Here is a 17,703-nt window from a genome sequence, read left to right on the forward strand (position 1 = left end):
TTAATCCCGCTTCAGCTCCGGCGCCGCTGGTTCTCGATGCCAAGACGGCGCACCCTCGCCTCAGCCTGTCGGCCGACTGCAGACGCCTGCGCGCAGGGGTGGAGAAGCAGGTCCGGGCAGGCCGGGCCCACGTCGGCCGCAGCCTCTGTGCGCTGGGCTCCGAGGGATTCGCCTCCGGGAGGATCTACTGGGAGGTGGAGGTGAGGATGAACTGGGACTGGGCGGTGGGGGTGGCCAAGGCCTCCGTGGCCGACCAGGAGGGCTTCACGCCAGGGCCCGCGGCCGGCGTCTGGGCCGTGAGGCGGTCTGGCGAGGAGTACGCGGCCCTCACCTCGCCTCGCACCCCTCTGCCCCTGAGCATCAGGCCCCGGAGGATCGGCGTTTACCTGGACTACGAGGGCGAGCAGGTGTCCTTTTACAATGCCGACGACATGTCCCATCTCTTCACCTTCACTGACACCTTCACCGAGGAACTGTATCCTTACTTCTACACTGGCTGCAAAGTGGACTCACTGAAACTAGTTACCTTACGCATTTAACGGAGGAACATGATAAGAGCAGGAGTAGGCCATTTGGCCCCTCGAGCCTGCTCTGCCATTCAATAAGATCACGGCTGATCTGACCTTGGCCTCAACTCCACTTTCCCTGCCCGCTCCCCAAAACCCTTGGCTCCCTTATCATTCAAACATCTGCCTGTCTCCACCTTGAATATATTCGATCACAGGCAGTCCCTCAAAACGAGGATGACTTGCTTCCACGTTGAAAACGGATGAGTTCACAGGTGTTTCAATGATATTCCCGGATCCCGAAATACATCCTGAAGGGTGGAAGATGCCTGTGCGTGGATTTTTTTAACGTGGGGTGGCCGTTGCACACCAGCCACCACACAGGCCTGACAGAGCTAGGTCTTGGTCCAGTGGCAAGGATTACCCAAGACTAACTGGAGACCAGCTCTACCTCCACCAGCCTCCACAGCTCTCTGGGGCAGAGGATTCCAAAGATTCACGACCCTCTGAGAGACGAAACTCCTCCTCATCTCAGTTTTAAATGGGTGACCCCTCCCTCTGAAACTATGCCCCCTAGTTCTAGACTCCCCCACGAAGGGAAATATCCTCTCTGCATCTACCCTGTTGAGCCCCCTTATGTGTTTCAATAAGATCACCTCTCATTCTTCTAAACTCCAATGAGTACAGGCCCAACCTGCTCAACCTTTCTTCATAAGACAACCCCTTCATCTCAGGAATTAACCTGGTGAACCTTCTCTGAACTGCCTCCAATACAAGCATATGCCTCCTTAAGTAAGAAGACCAAAACAGTATGCAGTACTCCAGGTGTGGTACATTTGTAGCAGGACTTCACTACTTTTATACTCAGCCTTAGGCCTGTTCCACCATTTAAATCACATCGTGGCTGATCTGTGTCTCATCTCCATTTTCCCGCCTTTGCTCCTTTACCCCTTACATTAGGAACAGCAGGAGGCCGTTCGGCCCCTCCGAACCTGTTCTCCCCCTACCCCCCATTCACATCATGGTTGACCTGTACCTTAACTCATTCAACCCGCCTTGGTTCCATAACTCTTAATACTCTTACTTAACTAAAATCTATCACAGTTCCAATTGACCCGACAACCTTGACAGATTTTTGGGGGGAGAGAGTTCCCGATTTTCATTACCCTTTGTGTGAAGAAGTGCTTCCTGACATCATCCTTGAACAGCCTAGTTCTAATTTTAAGGTTACGCCCCCTTGTTCTGGCCTCCTCCCACTGGAGCAAATAGTTTCTCTCGATCTAACCCATCAACTTCTCAGTTAGATCTTAGACCCCTTAATCTTCTATATTCAAGGGAATGCCAGCTTAGTCTGTGCAACCTGTCCGCATAATTTAACATCAGCATCAATTTCCCACCTCAGTCATCCTTATGTCCCTCTGCAAAGATTACTGATGCCATCCCAATTGGTGCCAGATGAGAACTTCTCTGGATACCGGGAGGGAAAGATGCAGGCGCTGGTCACTTTCTCCGGTAATATACATTAATGATTTTAGACAAAGGAATTGAATGTAATATCTCCAAGTTTGCAGATGACACTAAGCTGGGTGGCAGTGTGAGCTGTGAGGAGGATGCTAAGAGGCTGCAGGGTGACTTGGACAGGTTAGGTGAGTGGGCAAATACATGGCAGATGCAGTATAATGTGGATAAATGTGAGGTTATCCATTTTGGTGGCAAAAACAGGAAGGCAGAATATTATCTGAATGGTGACAGATTAGGAAAAGGGGAGGTGCAACGAGACCTGGGTGTCATGGTACATAAGTCACTTAAAGTTGGCATGCAGGTACAGCAAATGGTGAAGAAGGAAAATGGCATGGTGGCCTTCATAGCGAGAGGATTTGAGTATAGGAACAGGGAGGTCTTACTGCAGTTGTACAAGGCCTTGGTGAGGCCACACCTTGAATATTGGGTACGGTTTTGGTCTCCTAATCTGAGGAAGGACATTCTTGCTATTGAGGGAGTGCAGCAAAGGTTCACCAGACTGATTCCTGGGATGGCAGGATTGATATATGAGGAAAGACTGCATCGACTAGGCTTATATTCATTGGAATTTAGAAGAATGAGAGGGGATCTCATAGAAACATATACAATTTTGACAGGACTGGACAGGTTAGATGCAGGAAGAATGCTCCCAATGTTGGGGAAGTCCAGAACCAAGGGACACAGTCTAAGGATAAGGGGTAAGCCATTTAGGACCAAGATGAGGAGAAACTTCTTCACTCAGAGTTGTGGGCATATGGAATTCTCTACCACAGAAAGTTGTTGAGGCCAGTTCATTAGATATATTCAAAAGGGAGTTAGATGTGGTCCTTATGGCTAAAGGGGTCAAGGGGTATGGAGAGAAAGCAGAAATGGGGTACTAAAGTTGCATGATCAGCTATAATCATATTGAATGGTGGTGCAGGCTCGAATGGCCTGCTCCTGCACCTATTTTCTATGTTTCTATCTAAGAGTCATGGAGATGAGCAGCCATGACACCACTCTAAATCGGATAGGGCATATTCGAGACCGCATTGCATTCTGGGTACAGGTGTCTACCATTGGGGCCCAGAATCACGGAACAGATCCTTTTGAGATCTGGCCGGGGAGAATCGCTTTTGCGAATGAAGTATTACTATGTTTCTTCGGGTCTGTCTCTGACCCCTGAGAAGTGAAAGTGGATAGGCGATTGTGTAGCTCGACCTCTGGCTCACGTTCTATTTCTGTCCCAGCGGGCCGGATAGAATAACCTGGCAGGCTGGATATCGCCCGCGGAACGTATTTTGTGAAAAACTGGAAACATTACATTGGTGATGAGACTCTGAGTCTGGCTTCAAGGTGCATTCACAGAACAGTGTAGAGTATGTTTGAATTTAGCCTGGACTGTTGCATTTCATGTATGGGAGTGATCTCCCTCAATATAGAACATTAGAATGTTATAACACATAAGGAGCCTATTTGGCTCATCGTGCCTGTGCCCGCTCTTTGAAAGAGCAGTCCAATTAGTCCCATGTCCCCTTGCTTTTTGCTCCCTGCTAAATTTTCCTTTAAATATCAGATATTAAAAGTTTTAAAAAAATACTCTTTTCCCTTCGCTACCATAACGAGTAGTTAGGGCATCAAACATGCCCTATCAAGCAACATTGAACAGTAGAGAGAATTCTGAGGGGTGACCTGATAGAGGCCTAGCGTTCGATAGAGAAGATGTTTCCAGCTGCAGGAGAGACCAGAACTAGGGGCCAGCCACATAAGATAGTCACTAATAAATCCAATAGGGAATTCAGGAGAAACTTCTTTACCCAGAGAGTGGTGAGAATGTGGACCTCGCTACCACAGGGAGTAGTTGAGGCGAATAGTATCGATAAATTTAAGGGGGCAGCTAGCTAAGCATATGAGGGAGAAAGGAATAGAGGGTTATGCTGGTTGGGTGAGATGAAGTGGGTGGGAGATGTCTAAAGTGGAGCATAAAGGTTGGCATGGACCAGTTGGGCCAAATGCCATTTGGTTTTTGTAATGTATTTGCTTCGTGGTTCTTTACTTAAGAGTTCAACTCAGCACATTGCTATCACAAACTGGTTGGTTAATTAACAAAGGTTTAACAATCACACTACACATTACCACTTCATCCACCAGGCTCACAACTGCATACCTCATCATGGATGACCTAGACCCAACTGGCTGGGGTTTTATTGAGTCTTGTGAATGTCACGTGACTGGCTCAGCCACTCACAATGCAACAGCTCCACAAACCTCTGAGCACACTCACAGGTACATACGTTACAGTTTTCAATCGCGACTATTAAAAAATGTCACTTCTAAATTTACAAAGTTTTTGAAAACGTTTTGGGAGTCCTGTCAAGTAACGGCGGACCTGGTTGTGGCTTTTCCGTTGCGCAAAGAAATGAATATGTCGGGCAATTTGTAAATATATCCGAGAATCAACAGATGGAATTTTCTGAATTTCATGGGATGAGTTGAATGTTTTACAGAAGTGTTAATTTTTGGAATATTTGTGATTGAGTTTGTTCACTGATTTGTAAGCTATCAATATTAAAGCACAGATGACTAAGGTCTGTCAATCGGACGCATTATTGTGCAATAGCCTTTTAATTACTTTGAACTATGTTTTAGAAACATTGTTTGCTGATAATTAGATGGAATATAAATGTGCAATGTCTAGATTAAATCATCTTCATCTTGGCAGTCCCTCGAAATCGAGGAAGGCTTGCTTCCACTCTAAAAGTGAGTTCTCAGGTGGCTGTACAGTCCAATACGGGAATTACAGTCTCTGTCACAGATGGGACAGACAGTGGTTGGAAGAAAGGGTGGGTGGGGAGTCTGGTTTGCCGCACGCTCCTTCCGCTGCCTGCGCTTGCTTTCTGCATGCTCTCAGCAACGAGACTCGAGGAGCTCAGCGCCCTCCCGGATGCTCTTCCTCCACTTCGGGCGGTCTTTGGCCAGGGACTCCCAGGTGTCAGATTAAATGCAATTAAATGTACAATGTCTAGATTAAATGGAACACAAATGTGCAATGTCTAGATTAAATAGAATATAAATGCCGGAAGTACACATTTATATTCATAATACTGTATTGATGTTGCTACCTGCAATTATTTTGTAACATTTCAATAATGGTAGAATATTGTTAGAAATGCACATTGTAACATTGTTTGCAATAAACAACTTTCTAGCTTTGCAAATGAGTCTGACTACTTATCTCTATTTATAACCTCTATTGCTTGTCAATGTCGAGTGGGGTGTAAAACCAGCATTCCATCTGATCCCGTGATATTCCCGCCCGGAGAGTTAGATTACAATTACCCCCAGTGCATCTGCCTTATCGAATCCTTTCAACATTCGAAACACCTCGATCCGATTGTAAGGGCTACTAAATGCCTAGTCCCCCGTTGCACAGTTCTTGACGTCAGGCTTTGTAAGAACAGAATTACACACAGCACATGGTTTTGGCTCAACCAAGATTCGTTTGTTTTATTGAACATACACACAACTCATCATCACAGGCAGTCCCTCGAAGCGAGGATGACTTGCTTCCACGCCAAAAAAGGATGAGTTCACAGGTGTTTCAATGAAGGACCTAATATTCCAGGTCCTGAACTACATCTTGGAGGGTGGAAGGTGCCTGTGTGTGGATTTTTTTAACGTGTGGTGGCCGTTGCACACCAGCCACCACACGGGCCTGACAGAGCTCGGTCTTGGTCCAGTGGCAAGGATTAACCAAGACCAGCTCTGTGCACACATATTGCAGTGTGGGCTGGGCCCGTGCTGCCCCTGGGCCCCCTGTACATAATGACCACAACTACCTCCCTCGTATAAATCACGACATAAATCATATGCATAAATATCGGACTAACAACCCAGAATACAAATCCCTACGAAAAGGTCATTTGCATTGGCACAACTTGACACAGTTAAACTCGTTCGCGACTTGACTGTTACATATTAAGTTACCCCGACCCACACACAAAACCCTTCAATGATTTGGCTGGAACAAAACATACAATCCCCAATTCCTCGGCTGTCTGTGAGGCTGACTGTCAGCCCTTTCCTTGGTTACAGCTTGCGTCCCGAAGACTGGCTGGGCTTCTGTTGCTGTTCCTGTGCTGCGGAGTCCTTTGCCTTCGAAAATCGGTCTTCTTTATACCAAAAACCAACTCGCAATCTTAGACCAGATTGAACATGATGGCCCTATCAAATATGAGCTCTTGATGGCCAATTGTTTCCCGTCTCGAGGCATTGTTCATGATTGTTATGAGGTCCTTTACAAGGTTGGTTTTCTATTAGTATTCATATCCGCGTGGCTCAAGGTCCATTGCCTAGGCCTACCCTGATACCAGCCTTTCTGGAGTCACAGTCCAGAAACAATGTAACCCCTTAAGGTAAATGAATATATGAATGTCCCTCTATCTTTTCAGACAGGAAACCATTGAAGGTCTGAATGTCCCTCTTCTGCTGCCATTGTTTAGTGATTACATCATCATCATCATAGGCAGTCCGTCGGAATCGAGGATGACTTGCTTCCACTCTTAAAATTAGTTCTTAGGTGTCTAAACAATAACCCCCTCGGGCTGCACTTGGTAATCTGCTTGTATACATAGAGCACCACGTACTGAAAAACACCTGTGTTGTGCCATGTATAATGAAAGTCTCTGCACTGTTTAGTAACTTGTAAAGAAATGTAGATGTATTCTCATCCGTTCCGTGTACTGCTTTCGTCTGCACAGTGCTACATGTAACGTGATTCGTGATCGGTATTGAAATGTCTCCCGGAATGTAATGTAAACCTGTTCTCATCTGCTCCATGTAATACCCTCATTTGCACAGTACTACGTGTAACGTGATTTACGGATTGTACTAAACTGTACCTTGAAATGAAATGCACGTTAGTGCATTGTATGGGACTGCTGTCAGCATCCAAACGAATTGTATGGAATTGCTGACCGCAAGGTACTGAACTATTTTACAATGTATTGTGAAAATTTTATATAAATAAAGTATATTTTTGAAGCAAAAAAAAAGTCCATGGCAGATACCCTATCGTCCTTGATGTCTGATGGTTTGGCTGCAACGTAAGAATTAACCCTTTCCTGGCCAGCTCTTTTTGCAAGCTGTGATGCAGTTCTAAGTTTTTATATTCAATAGTCCAATTTTTACCATGGGGGGGGAGGAACGAATCCTACACGATTACCCCTCAATTTTCTTAACTCCAGGAAACTCCCTACCTAAACCACTCTGTCTCTCCACTTCTCTTTCCTCCTTGAAAGCGCTCCTTAAAACATACCTCTTTGACCGAGCTTTTGGTCACCCGTCCTAATATCTCCTACGCGACTCAGTGTCAGTTTTTTTTTGTATTATAACACTCCTGTGAATTTTACTACACTAAAGACGTGATATAAATATCAGTTCTTGTAGTTGGATACAAGCCACGTTTATGCAACCTGTCCTCATAATTTAACTCTGTAAAACAGGCATTCCACACGATCCTATGGGCTTCCTGCCTGGCAAATTAGGTTAAAAGGGAGTAAAGGGTTAAGGGGAGCGGGCGGGGAAGTGGAGCTGAGTCCATGATCAGATCAGCCATGATCTTATTGAATGGCGGAGCAGGCTCGAGGGGCCTAATGGCCGACTCCTGCTCCTATTTCTTATGTTCTTATGCAAATGACCTGCTGTGGTCAGGAGAAAAGCCCCCTCCCCTCCCTTCCATCCCCACCCCCCCCTCTGTCTTGAGAGTACTGCCCCTTTAAATCTGCTAAAGAGCCACATTTCCTGGTTCGTGCGAAAGTGAAAGCACAAAGCAGAGCAACAACAGCAGCTGCTGAAATGGCAGCCGAGCAGGAGCTGGAAAACATGACGAGGGCGTTGAGCTGCCCGATCTGCCTGGAGTTTTACGAGGACCCGGTCTCGATGGACTGCGAGCACATTTTCTGCCGGGCCTGCATCCTGCGGCACTGGGGTCGAGCCGAGGGGAGCGCGGCGTTCTGCCCGCAGTGCCGAGAGCCGGCCCACGACCGGAGGCTGAGGCCCAACCGCTTCGCCGCCAGCATGGTGGCGAGCGTGCGCAGACTGGTGGAGGGTACCAGGCGGCAGGAGGCGGGCAGGCGATGCCCGGAGCACGACGAGCGGCTCAAGCTCTTCTGCGAGGACGACCGGCGAGCCATCTGCCTGATCTGTGCCATGTCTCGGGCTCACAAGGACCACGCCGTCAGACCCCTGAAGGTAGTGTGGGGGTGAGGGGAGGGGTGGGGGCTTGCCCCAGCCGCAGGGTGGTGTTCTCCCTTTGCCCGAGTGCGAGTGTTCCTGTTGCCCGGGTCCTAACTCGCGCCAAGTCCCGCTCACCCATCACCCCCTTGTGCTCGCTGACCTACATTGGCTCCCGGTTAAACAACGCCTCGATTTCAAAATTCTCATCCTTTACAAATCCCTCCATGGCCTCGCCCCTCCCTATCTCGGTAATCTCCTCCATCCCCACAACACGCCGAGATGTCTGCGCTCCTCTAATTCTGGCCTCTCGCCCATACCTGATTATAATCGCTCAACCATCGGTGGCCGTGCCTTCTGTTGCCTGGGCCCCAAGCTCTGGAACTCCCTCCCTAAACCTCTCCGCCTCTCTTTCCTCCTTCAAACCTGTGCTCCTTAAAACCTAACTCTTTGGCCAAGCTTTTGCTCGCCTGTGCTAATTTCTGCTTATGTGGGTCGGTGTCACATGTTTTTTGCTAACAACCCTGTGAAACGCCTTGGAATGTTTTACTGTGTTAAAGGTGCTATATAAATGCTATATGCAAATCTAAATACACCACATCCGCTGGTTTCCCCTTATCCACCCTGCTCATTACATCCTCAAAGAACTCCACAATCAGACCCCAATGTGACTCCAAATGTGTGGCAGGTGATTAGGGAATTGTCTGTCTTGTCTGTCTGTCGCTCTGTCTGTCTGTCTGTCTGTTGCTCTGTCTGTCTGTCTGTCTGTCTCTGTCTGTCTGTCTCTGTTTGTCTCTATCTGTTTGTCTCTGTTTGTCTCTGTCTGTCTGTCTCTGTCTCTGTCTGGCCTTCTATCCCTGCTTCTGTCTATCTCTATCCATCTATCTCTCCTTGATTGAGAAATGGACAATGTTTAAATGTTCAGGTAAGTAAATGAATAGATAGATGGTCTCCGTATTTAAGAAGGGATATACTTGCATTGGAGGCTGTTCAGTGAAAGTTCACGAGGTTTATTCCTGAGATGAGGGGGTTGACTTATGAAGATAGGTTGTGTAGGTTGGGCCTATACTGATTGGCGTTCAGAAGAATGAGGGGTGATCTTATCGAAACATATAAGATAATGAGAGGGCTCGACAAGATGGATGCAGAGAGGATATTTCCACTCATAGGGGAAACTAAAACTAGGGGATAGTCTCCGAATATGGGGCCGCCCATTTAAAACTGAGATGAGGAGGAATTTCTTCTCTCAGAGGATTCAAAATCTGTGGAATTCTCTGCCCCAGAGAGCTGTGGAGGCTGGGTCATTGAATACATTTAAGGGGAGATAGACAGATTTTTGAACGATAAGGGGATATGAGGTTATGGGGAGTGGGCAGGGAAGTGGAGCTGAGTCAATGATCAGATCAGCCATGATCTTATTGAATGGTGGAGCAGGCTCGAGGGGCCGTATGGCCTACTCCTGCTCTTATTTCTTATGTTCTTATGATCCGATGGATATTCTGAAACAATCGGGGTGACACTAGATCTAACTCTGTTTAATTGTGTTCACTTTGTTTCAGGAAAAGTTGGAGCAGGCAATCGATACCCTACAGACACAACTAGAAGAAATGCGGATTGCTAAGGATGAAGACACAGAGAATCTAAAAGTGCTGAAGGTGAGTTATCTGAGTATCGCGCCTTGACTCGATATCACCATCGGAGACACACTGTTGGTCAAGTCAGGAGCCAGTTTTAAAACGTAACGTGCATCTTAGTCATAAAACTGTTCAGACTCACCCTGGGCATTGGTTTGCACGCCCACACAACCTTGCCTTCATGTGAGCCTGAAACATTCTTGGGGTCTGAACCATCAACAAGGCTACGGTCTGGTCATTGCCACCTTTCCTTCAGAGAGCTCAGCTCCTTGCCACCTCAACCCCCAACCGTGGAATAAACTCCCCCACATCCCTCAACTCCACTGTCTCTCCAACATCCAACTCCCTCCGTTCTGGTGAGATTCCCACACTACAACACACTTCAAAGCACTTCACTGGCTGCGAAGCGCTTTGAGACGTCCTGAGGTCGTGAAAGACGCTATATAACTGCAAGTTCTTTCTGTTCCTGACAGAGCTTCACTGCCTCTGACAAGCCTGCTAAACAGATGCTTCGCTTCTACTTTTGATGCCAATGTCCCTCGTAGTGCCCTCAGCCCCATTGTTCCACTTCAGCACAATCTTTGGCACCCTTGCGATCTCAAGTCTGAGGCCTTTAGGTTTGAGCATTTGACTTGGCCACCTCAAGCAATATCGTTCCTTGCTTCCCGCAATAAGTTCTACTTACTACTTTGAGGACAAGGACAGCCAAAGCCCATCTTCTCTACCGCAAATCAACTCCTTCAAACGGCAACTCCTCTCCCGCCATCCTCACCTTGATGGTCTGGTATTTCCTCAGAGGAGCTGATGTACTTCTTTGTCTACAAAGGCTGATGGAATCAATTCCTTAGTTTTGGCATCTTCCTGTCTCGAAGGGGCCGATTTTGATCAAGGCCGCCGCCTGCCCAAGTGTTGCCCAAAGTGCCGCCGATGGCCACCGAGGTAGCGGACGGTACCTTGGGCGGGATAGTCATGGCCGAGGTCCCTCGAAGGTTGGCGGGCGGCAATTGGACGACGTACGCCGCCAATCTGGGCGGCAGCGGGCGGGGGGTCTCATTCTCGGCGGCAGAGGCGCTCGCCGCCCATGTGCCGCCGAGGAGGGAGTCGAGGCCCGGGGGGCGGGGGAGGGGTCAGAGAACTAAAAATAAAAATCAACACTAAAAAATAAAAAAACTATCGGAAGGCCTTCAGGGATCCCCATCAATGGTAAGTCGCTGTGGAAATGTTTTTTAAAAATGGTCACTTCCCTTTTTTTCAGTTTCTTCAGACTCACGGTCGGGGACAGACCAGCCTCCTCGCAGCGATCCACCCCCGTTCTGCCGCTGACTCCCGCTGGCTCCCGCCCGCAGGAATCTGGGAGCTCGGCGGGCGGGAGCTCAGTTGCGCCACTCGGCCATCCGCTGACGTCAGTGGGCGGTTCCTGGTGGCTCTCCCCTCCCGCCCGCTCCCGCCTGCTCCAGGCCACCTCCAAAGTGGCACTGGGCTGATCTTCAGGAGGAATGTCGGCGACAGTGGGCGGTTCCTGGTGGCTCTCCCCTCCCGCCCGCTCCCGCCTGCTCCAGGCCACCTCCAAAGTGGCACTGGGCTGATCTTCAGGAGGAATGTCGGCGACAGTGGGCGGTTCCTGGAGCCTCTCTCCTCCCGCCTGCTCCAAGCCACTTCCAAAGTGGCACTGGGCGGATCTTCAGGAGGAATGTTGGTGGCAGCGGGCGGTGAGGTGATGAATTTCGGCCCCACAGTCACCTAGGCCCGAACGCGACCAACCTCTCTGCTCCACCTGTAACCTTGCCTTCTCCTCACCGCTCCGATCCTAATTAGACTCAGCTCCTCCGGCAGTCCCAGCACTTCCTTCCTTGGGTCTCTCCCAAACTAACTCATGGCACCTCAACGATCTCTCATTGGACACTATTCAGTGACATCATCAACAACTCCCTTTGCTTGAGCGATTTTTATTCGCTCCACCACTGGTGACCCTGTCTTTATCTGCCAAGCCCTCAAGCTCTGGAATTCCCTCCCTGAACCTCTCCACCTCGCCACCTCTCTCTCCTCCTTCAAGACGCTCCTTCGAACCGACGGCTGTGACCTGTCACCTGCCCTAATATCTCCTTCTGTAGCTCAGTGCCAAATTTTGTTTGATGGCGCTCCTGCGAAGAGTCTTGGGACGTTTTACTATGTTAAAGGTGCTAGAGGAACAGAAGAACAGGAGGAGGCCATTCAGCCCCTCGAGCCTGTTCCACCACTCAATGAGATGATGGCTGATCTGTGACTGAACGCCATACAAATGCAAGTTGCTGTTGTTCCGTTAACAGAAACAAGCAGGCAGCCTGCGGGCGAGAATTGAGACTGAATTTGATGAAATGCAGCGGTTTCTGAGCGATGAAAAACTGGCTCTGTTATCAAAGCTGGAGGAACAGGAAAAGGCCATAACACAGCAAATAGAAGAAAACATGAAGAAATTGTTGGACGAAAGCACATTGATTAACCAGGGGATAATCGATATACAGAGGAGACAGACGGTACAAGAGATGGATTTATTGTTACAGGTACAACTTTTCCGACGCGATAGAGAGACCGCTTTGGTAAACTAAACAGGCACTGAGGTGAATGATGATGGTTTGGGGATATCGGAGGGGAGAGGCACAGGATTTCTCTATTATGTCACCTCTGGCCCCTGCGGAAGAAAGGACAGTTAGGGACAAAAATCATAACAACATAAGAAATAGGAGCAGGAGTAGGCCATTTCGTTCCTCGAGCCTTCTCCGCCATTCTATACAATCATGGCTGATCTTCTACCTCAACTCTCCTTGCCTGCACGATCCCCATATCCCATAATTCCCTTCGTTCCCAAAAATGTATCGATCAGTCTTGAATATACTCAACAACTGAGCCTCTACAGCCCTCTGAGGCAGAGAATTCCAAAGATTCACCACCCCCCCCAGTGAAGACATTTCTCCTCATCTCAGTCCTAAATGGCCGACCCCTTATTCTGAGACTGTGACCCCTGGTTCTAGACTCCCCGGCCAGGGGAAACATCCTCCCTGCATCTACCCTGTCAAGCCCTGTAAGAATTGTGTAGGTTTCAATGAAATCACTTCTCATTCTTCTAAACTCCAGAGAATATAGGCTAGTCTGCTTGGGCAAACCCCCCATCCTCGGAATCAGTCTGGGAATATAAGTGACTGCGCTGCCAGAGAATAGCCATGTAGTATCACGAAAGAAACAAAATCAAACTGGCATGCACGACAGGGCCAATTTTAACCTAACCCTTCCATCGGGAAACTTGAGGGGATCGGGGACAACTCTAGTTTTACACTCCCGACGGATTTTACTCTCCGTTTGGGGTCAATATCAGGCGGGGTGTAAATCTGGAGTTCCACCGAATCCCGTGGGATTCCTGCCCGGCGTGGCAGGTTAAAATCACCTCCTCCCCGCCCCACTTCCATTGAAGCTGCTTGATCCGTTTGTTTTCCATTACATGAAACACAAAAAGTTAGTATGCAGGTACAGCAAGTAATCAGGAAGGCCAATGGAATGTTGGCCTTTATTGCAAGGGGGATGGAGTATAAAAGCAGAGAAGTCCTGCTACAACTGTACAGGGTATTGGTGAGGCCACACCTGGAGTATTGCGTACAGTTTTGGTCTCCGTATTTAAGGATATACTTGCATTGGAGGCAGTTCAGAGAAGGTTCACTAGGTTGATTCCTGAGATGAGGGGGTTGTCTTGTGAGGATAGGTTGAGCAGGTTAGGCCTCTACTCATTGGATTTTAGGAGAATGAGAAGTGATCTTATTGAAACGTATACGATTCTGATGGGGCTGGACAGAGTAGGTGCAGAGAGAATGCTTCCCCACCTGCGGCAATCTAGAACTAGGGGCCATAGTTTCAGAATAAGGGGTCGCCCATTTAAAACGGAGATGAGGAGGAATTTCTTCTCTCAGAGGGTCATGACTCTTTAGAATTCTCTGCCCCAGAGAGCTGTGGAGGCTGGGTCATTGAATATATTTAAGGTGGAGATAGACAGATTTTTGAACGATAAGAGAGTCGAGGGTTACGGGGAGCGGGCAGGGAAGTGGAGTTGAGCCCAAGATCAGATCAGCCATGATCTTATTAAATGGCGGAGCAGGCTCGAGGGGCCAAACGGCCTCCTTCTGCTCCTATTTCTTGTGTTCTTGTGTTCATATGTTTTCGCTAGACTGGGAACTGGCTGCGCTGGGTATCAGTTGGGTGTTGATGTTAATGTTGAACTTCACGTGCATTGCGCAGAGTTCAATGAATTCTGTTCATGAAGGCACGGCCTGTGAGCAGAGACTAGAAACAGATGTTCACATTGCTTTAATTAATTCCCTGTTTTTTTTTTAAGAAACACATGGAGAAATAATCCTCACGGAATTTCATTTTTTTTTAGTTCGAAAAAGTTCAGATTTATTGTCAACTTTGGTTGCAAGTTTAACTTTGGCTTTCTTTCTCTGCTTGTGTTTCAGGATGCCATTCCCATTCTTGACAGGTATGTAGCGTCCTCTTTTGCAAGACTACTGGAATCAGAATGACCTTTTCAATGGAAGGGTCCAAAATAATATCATTGGTACATTGCTTTTTGGTTGGATTAAACCCCACCTACCTGCTTCTCAACATTTATCCCTGTCTCTATCCTGTCCATTGGCAGATAGGAACAGGAGGAGGCCATTCAGCCCCTCCAGCCTGTCCCGCCATTCGGTTAGATCATGGCTGATCGGTACCTCAACTCCATTTACCCGCCTGTGCTCCATATCCCTTAATACCGTTACCTAACAGAAGGCTTTAGAATCATAGAATCAGATGCCGAAAGTCATCACTCACACTGCCCACTGCTGCTGACTGCCACCCATTGCCGCCAAAATTCCTCTGGAAGATCTGCCCAGTGCCACTTTCGGGTGGCCTGGAGCGGGCAAGAAGGGAGAGCCACTGGGAACCGTCCGCTGACATCAGCGGACGGCCGAGTGGAGCAACTGAGCTCCCGCCCGCCGAGCTCCCAGATTCCTGCGGGCGGGAGTTGGCGGGAGTCGGCGGCAGAGCGGGGGTGGACCACTGCCAGGAGGCTGGTCTGTCCCCGACGGTGAGTCTGAAGAAACTGAAAAAATGGTTAGTGAACATTTTTGAAACACTTTTCCACAGCGACTTACCTGGATGGGGTCCCCTGAAGATCTTTGGATAGTTTTAAAATTTTTTTTACTGATGATTTTAATTTTCAGGTCTTCGACCCTCCGTGGGCCCGACTCCCTCCTCGTTGGCACTTGGGCGACAAGCGCCTCTGCCGCCGAGAATGAGACCTCCCGCCCACCGCCGCCCAGATTGGCGGCGTACGTCGCCCATTTGCCGCCCGCCGACCTTCGAGGGACCTCGGCCATGAGTATCCCGCCCAAAGTACCGTCCGGTACCTCGGCGGCCATCGGTGACTCTTCGGGCGGCACTTGGTGAAAATTGGCCCCACAGAATCATACAATGGTAACAGCACAGAATGTGGCCATTCGGCCTGTCGAGCCTGTGCCGGCTCTCTGCAAGAGCGCCTCAATTAGTCCCACTCCCCCCGCCCTTTCCCTGTAGCCCTGCACAATTTTTTCTTTCAGGGATTTATCCAATTCCCTTTTGAAAGCCGTGATTGAGTCTGCCTCCACCAACCTTTGAGGCCGTGCATTCCAGATCCGAACCACTTAATCTGTGTCCTCTGGATCTCGGCCCTTCTGCCAATGGGAACAGTTTCTCTCTGTCCGGACCCGTCATGATTTTGAACACCTCTATCAAATCTCCTCTCAATCTTCTCTGCTCCAAGGTGAACAGCCCCAGCTTCTCCAGTCTATCCATGGAATTGAAGTTCCTCATCCCTGGAACCATTCATGTAAATCTTTTCTGCACCCTCTCTAAGATCGTCACATCCTTCCTAAAATGCGGTGTCCAGAATTGGACACAATACTCCCGTTGAGGTTGAACCAGTGTTTTATACAGGTTCATCATAATTTTCACACTTTTGTGCTCTTTACCTCTATTCGTGAAGACCAGAATCCCGTAAGCTTTGTTAACCGCTTTCCAAACCTGCCCCGCCACCTTCAACGATTTGTGCGCAGATACCTCTGGGTCTCTCTGTTCATGCATCCCCTTTAACATTGTACCCTTTATTTTATATTTCCTCTCCTTGTTCTTTCGACCAAACTATATCACTTCGCAACTTTCTGTGTTAAATTTCATCTGCCACGTATCCATTCATTCCATCAGCCTGTCTATGTCCTCTTGAAGTCAATCACTCTCCTCCTCACTGTTCACTAGACTTCCAAGTTTTGTGTCAATCTCAATCTTGAAAATTGCAATTGAGCGCCAGCAACCACAGGCTTTTACAGTGAGAAACTGGAGCATAGAACATAGAAAATAGGTGCAGGAGTAGGCCATTTGGCCCTTCGAGCCTGCACCACCATGGCTGATCATGCAACTTCAGTACCCCATTCCTGCTTTCTCTCCATACCCCTTGATCCCCCCCTGGTCACCCCCTCCACCTCCCTGATATGAAGGTCAGCCAGCAGCTCTCTCTCTCCCCTCATGCCCCCCCCCCCCACCCCCCACTCCACCCCCATCACCGAGTATACAGATGTAAGGGCCACATTTAACTCTCTTTTGAATATATCTACCGAACTGGCCTCAACAACTTTCTGTGGTAGAGAATTCCACAGGTTCACAACTCTCTGAGTGAAGAAGTTTCTCCTCATCTCGGTCCTAAATGGCTTTCTCCTTATCCTTAGACTGTGAGCCCTGGTTCTGGACTTCCCCAGCATCGGGAACATTTTTCCTGTATCTTACCTGTCCAATCCCGTCAGAATGTTATATGTTTCTATGAGATCCCCTCTCATTCTTCTAAATTCCAGTGAATAGAGGCCTAGTCGATCCAGTCTTTCTTCATATGTCAGTCCTGCCATCCCGGGAATCAGTCTGGTGAACCTTCACTGCACTCCCTCAATAGCAAGAATGTCCTTCCTCAGATTAGGAGACCAAAACTGAACACAATATTCCAGGTGTGGCCTCACCAAGACCCTGTACAACTGCAGCAAGACCTCCCTGCCCCTGTACTCAAATCCCCTCGCTATGAAGGCCAACATGCCATTTGCCTTCTTCACCGCCTGCTGTACCTGCATGCCAGCATTCAATATCAGGATGAGCTGCAGAGCTTTATTACAATTGTGCTGGAGATAGCTCACCGGTTCCTACATACAAGCTCATGTTGGGCCCAATTTTGGCCAACCCATTTTTTTGGCGTACTTACCCTTTATGCGCCGATTTTGTGCCCTGAAGGGTCTGGAGTGCCCTGGCGTGGCGCAGATTAAACAGTGGGGGGGGGTGGAGCTACAGCCCTGCACCGGAATCAGTGCCGGCAGCATCGCGCGTGCGCAGTGGCGTCAGGCCCGGTGTTCGCAGTAGCGCAGGAGCACCGAAACTTGCAGCAGTGTCCTGCCTGTGTTGCTGTTTGTATGCAAATTAAGATGCCACGTTCAGTCACCCCCTCCACCCCCCTGATACGAAGGGCAGCCAGCAGCTCTCTCTCTCCCCTCATGCCCCCCTCCCCCCCACTCCACCCCCACCACCGAGTATACAGAACAGACTTTATTTGTATAGCGTAGGTTATCGATCCATACAATACAAAGGATAGTAATTTGGATTTCTCTCACCTCTGCTACCTGATTTAGCCTTGCAACATCACCACGTTTACCAGAGGTTGATCAAGACTATCATAATTCTGCCCATCTTCCTTTCGATTCTTTGTTAACGTGCTCACCGTATTATTTCTGTTCTAGTTAAATGCATATTTTCTGCAA

At 48.6% G+C, this 17,703-nt stretch overlaps 2 protein-coding genes across 3 annotated transcripts in view; both read left to right on the top strand.

The window, feature by feature from the left end:
* Positions 1-5,121, top strand: part of LOC139230426 (E3 ubiquitin-protein ligase TRIM39-like) — a 30,786-nt gene extending 25,665 nt beyond the window's left edge. Inside the window, exon 6 of the mRNA XM_070862264.1 lies at positions 16-5,121. Coding sequence (XP_070718365.1) covers positions 16-539 — 524 coding nt within the window. The 3' untranslated portion in view covers positions 540-5,121. The remainder of the gene's footprint in view (positions 1-15) is intronic.
* Positions 5,122-7,827: 2,706 nt separating this feature from the next.
* Positions 7,828-17,703, top strand: part of LOC139230427 (E3 ubiquitin-protein ligase TRIM39-like) — a 113,938-nt gene continuing 104,062 nt past the window's right edge. The window contains exons 1-4 of one of the 2 annotated variants that reach the window (XM_070862265.1): positions 7,828-8,258; positions 9,800-9,895; positions 12,181-12,414; positions 14,353-14,375. In XM_070862265.1, the coding sequence (XP_070718366.1) occupies positions 7,863-8,258; positions 9,800-9,895; positions 12,181-12,414; positions 14,353-14,375 (749 nt within the window). In that variant the 5' untranslated portion in view covers positions 7,828-7,862. The remainder of the gene's footprint in view (positions 8,259-9,799; positions 9,896-12,180; positions 12,415-14,352; positions 14,376-17,703) is intronic. The other variant, XM_070862266.1, reaches the window with a different exon arrangement.

Source organism: Pristiophorus japonicus, chromosome 19 (genome assembly GCF_044704955.1).
Source record: "Pristiophorus japonicus isolate sPriJap1 chromosome 19, sPriJap1.hap1, whole genome shotgun sequence".
Lineage (NCBI taxonomy): Eukaryota > Metazoa > Chordata > Chondrichthyes > Pristiophoridae > Pristiophorus > Pristiophorus japonicus.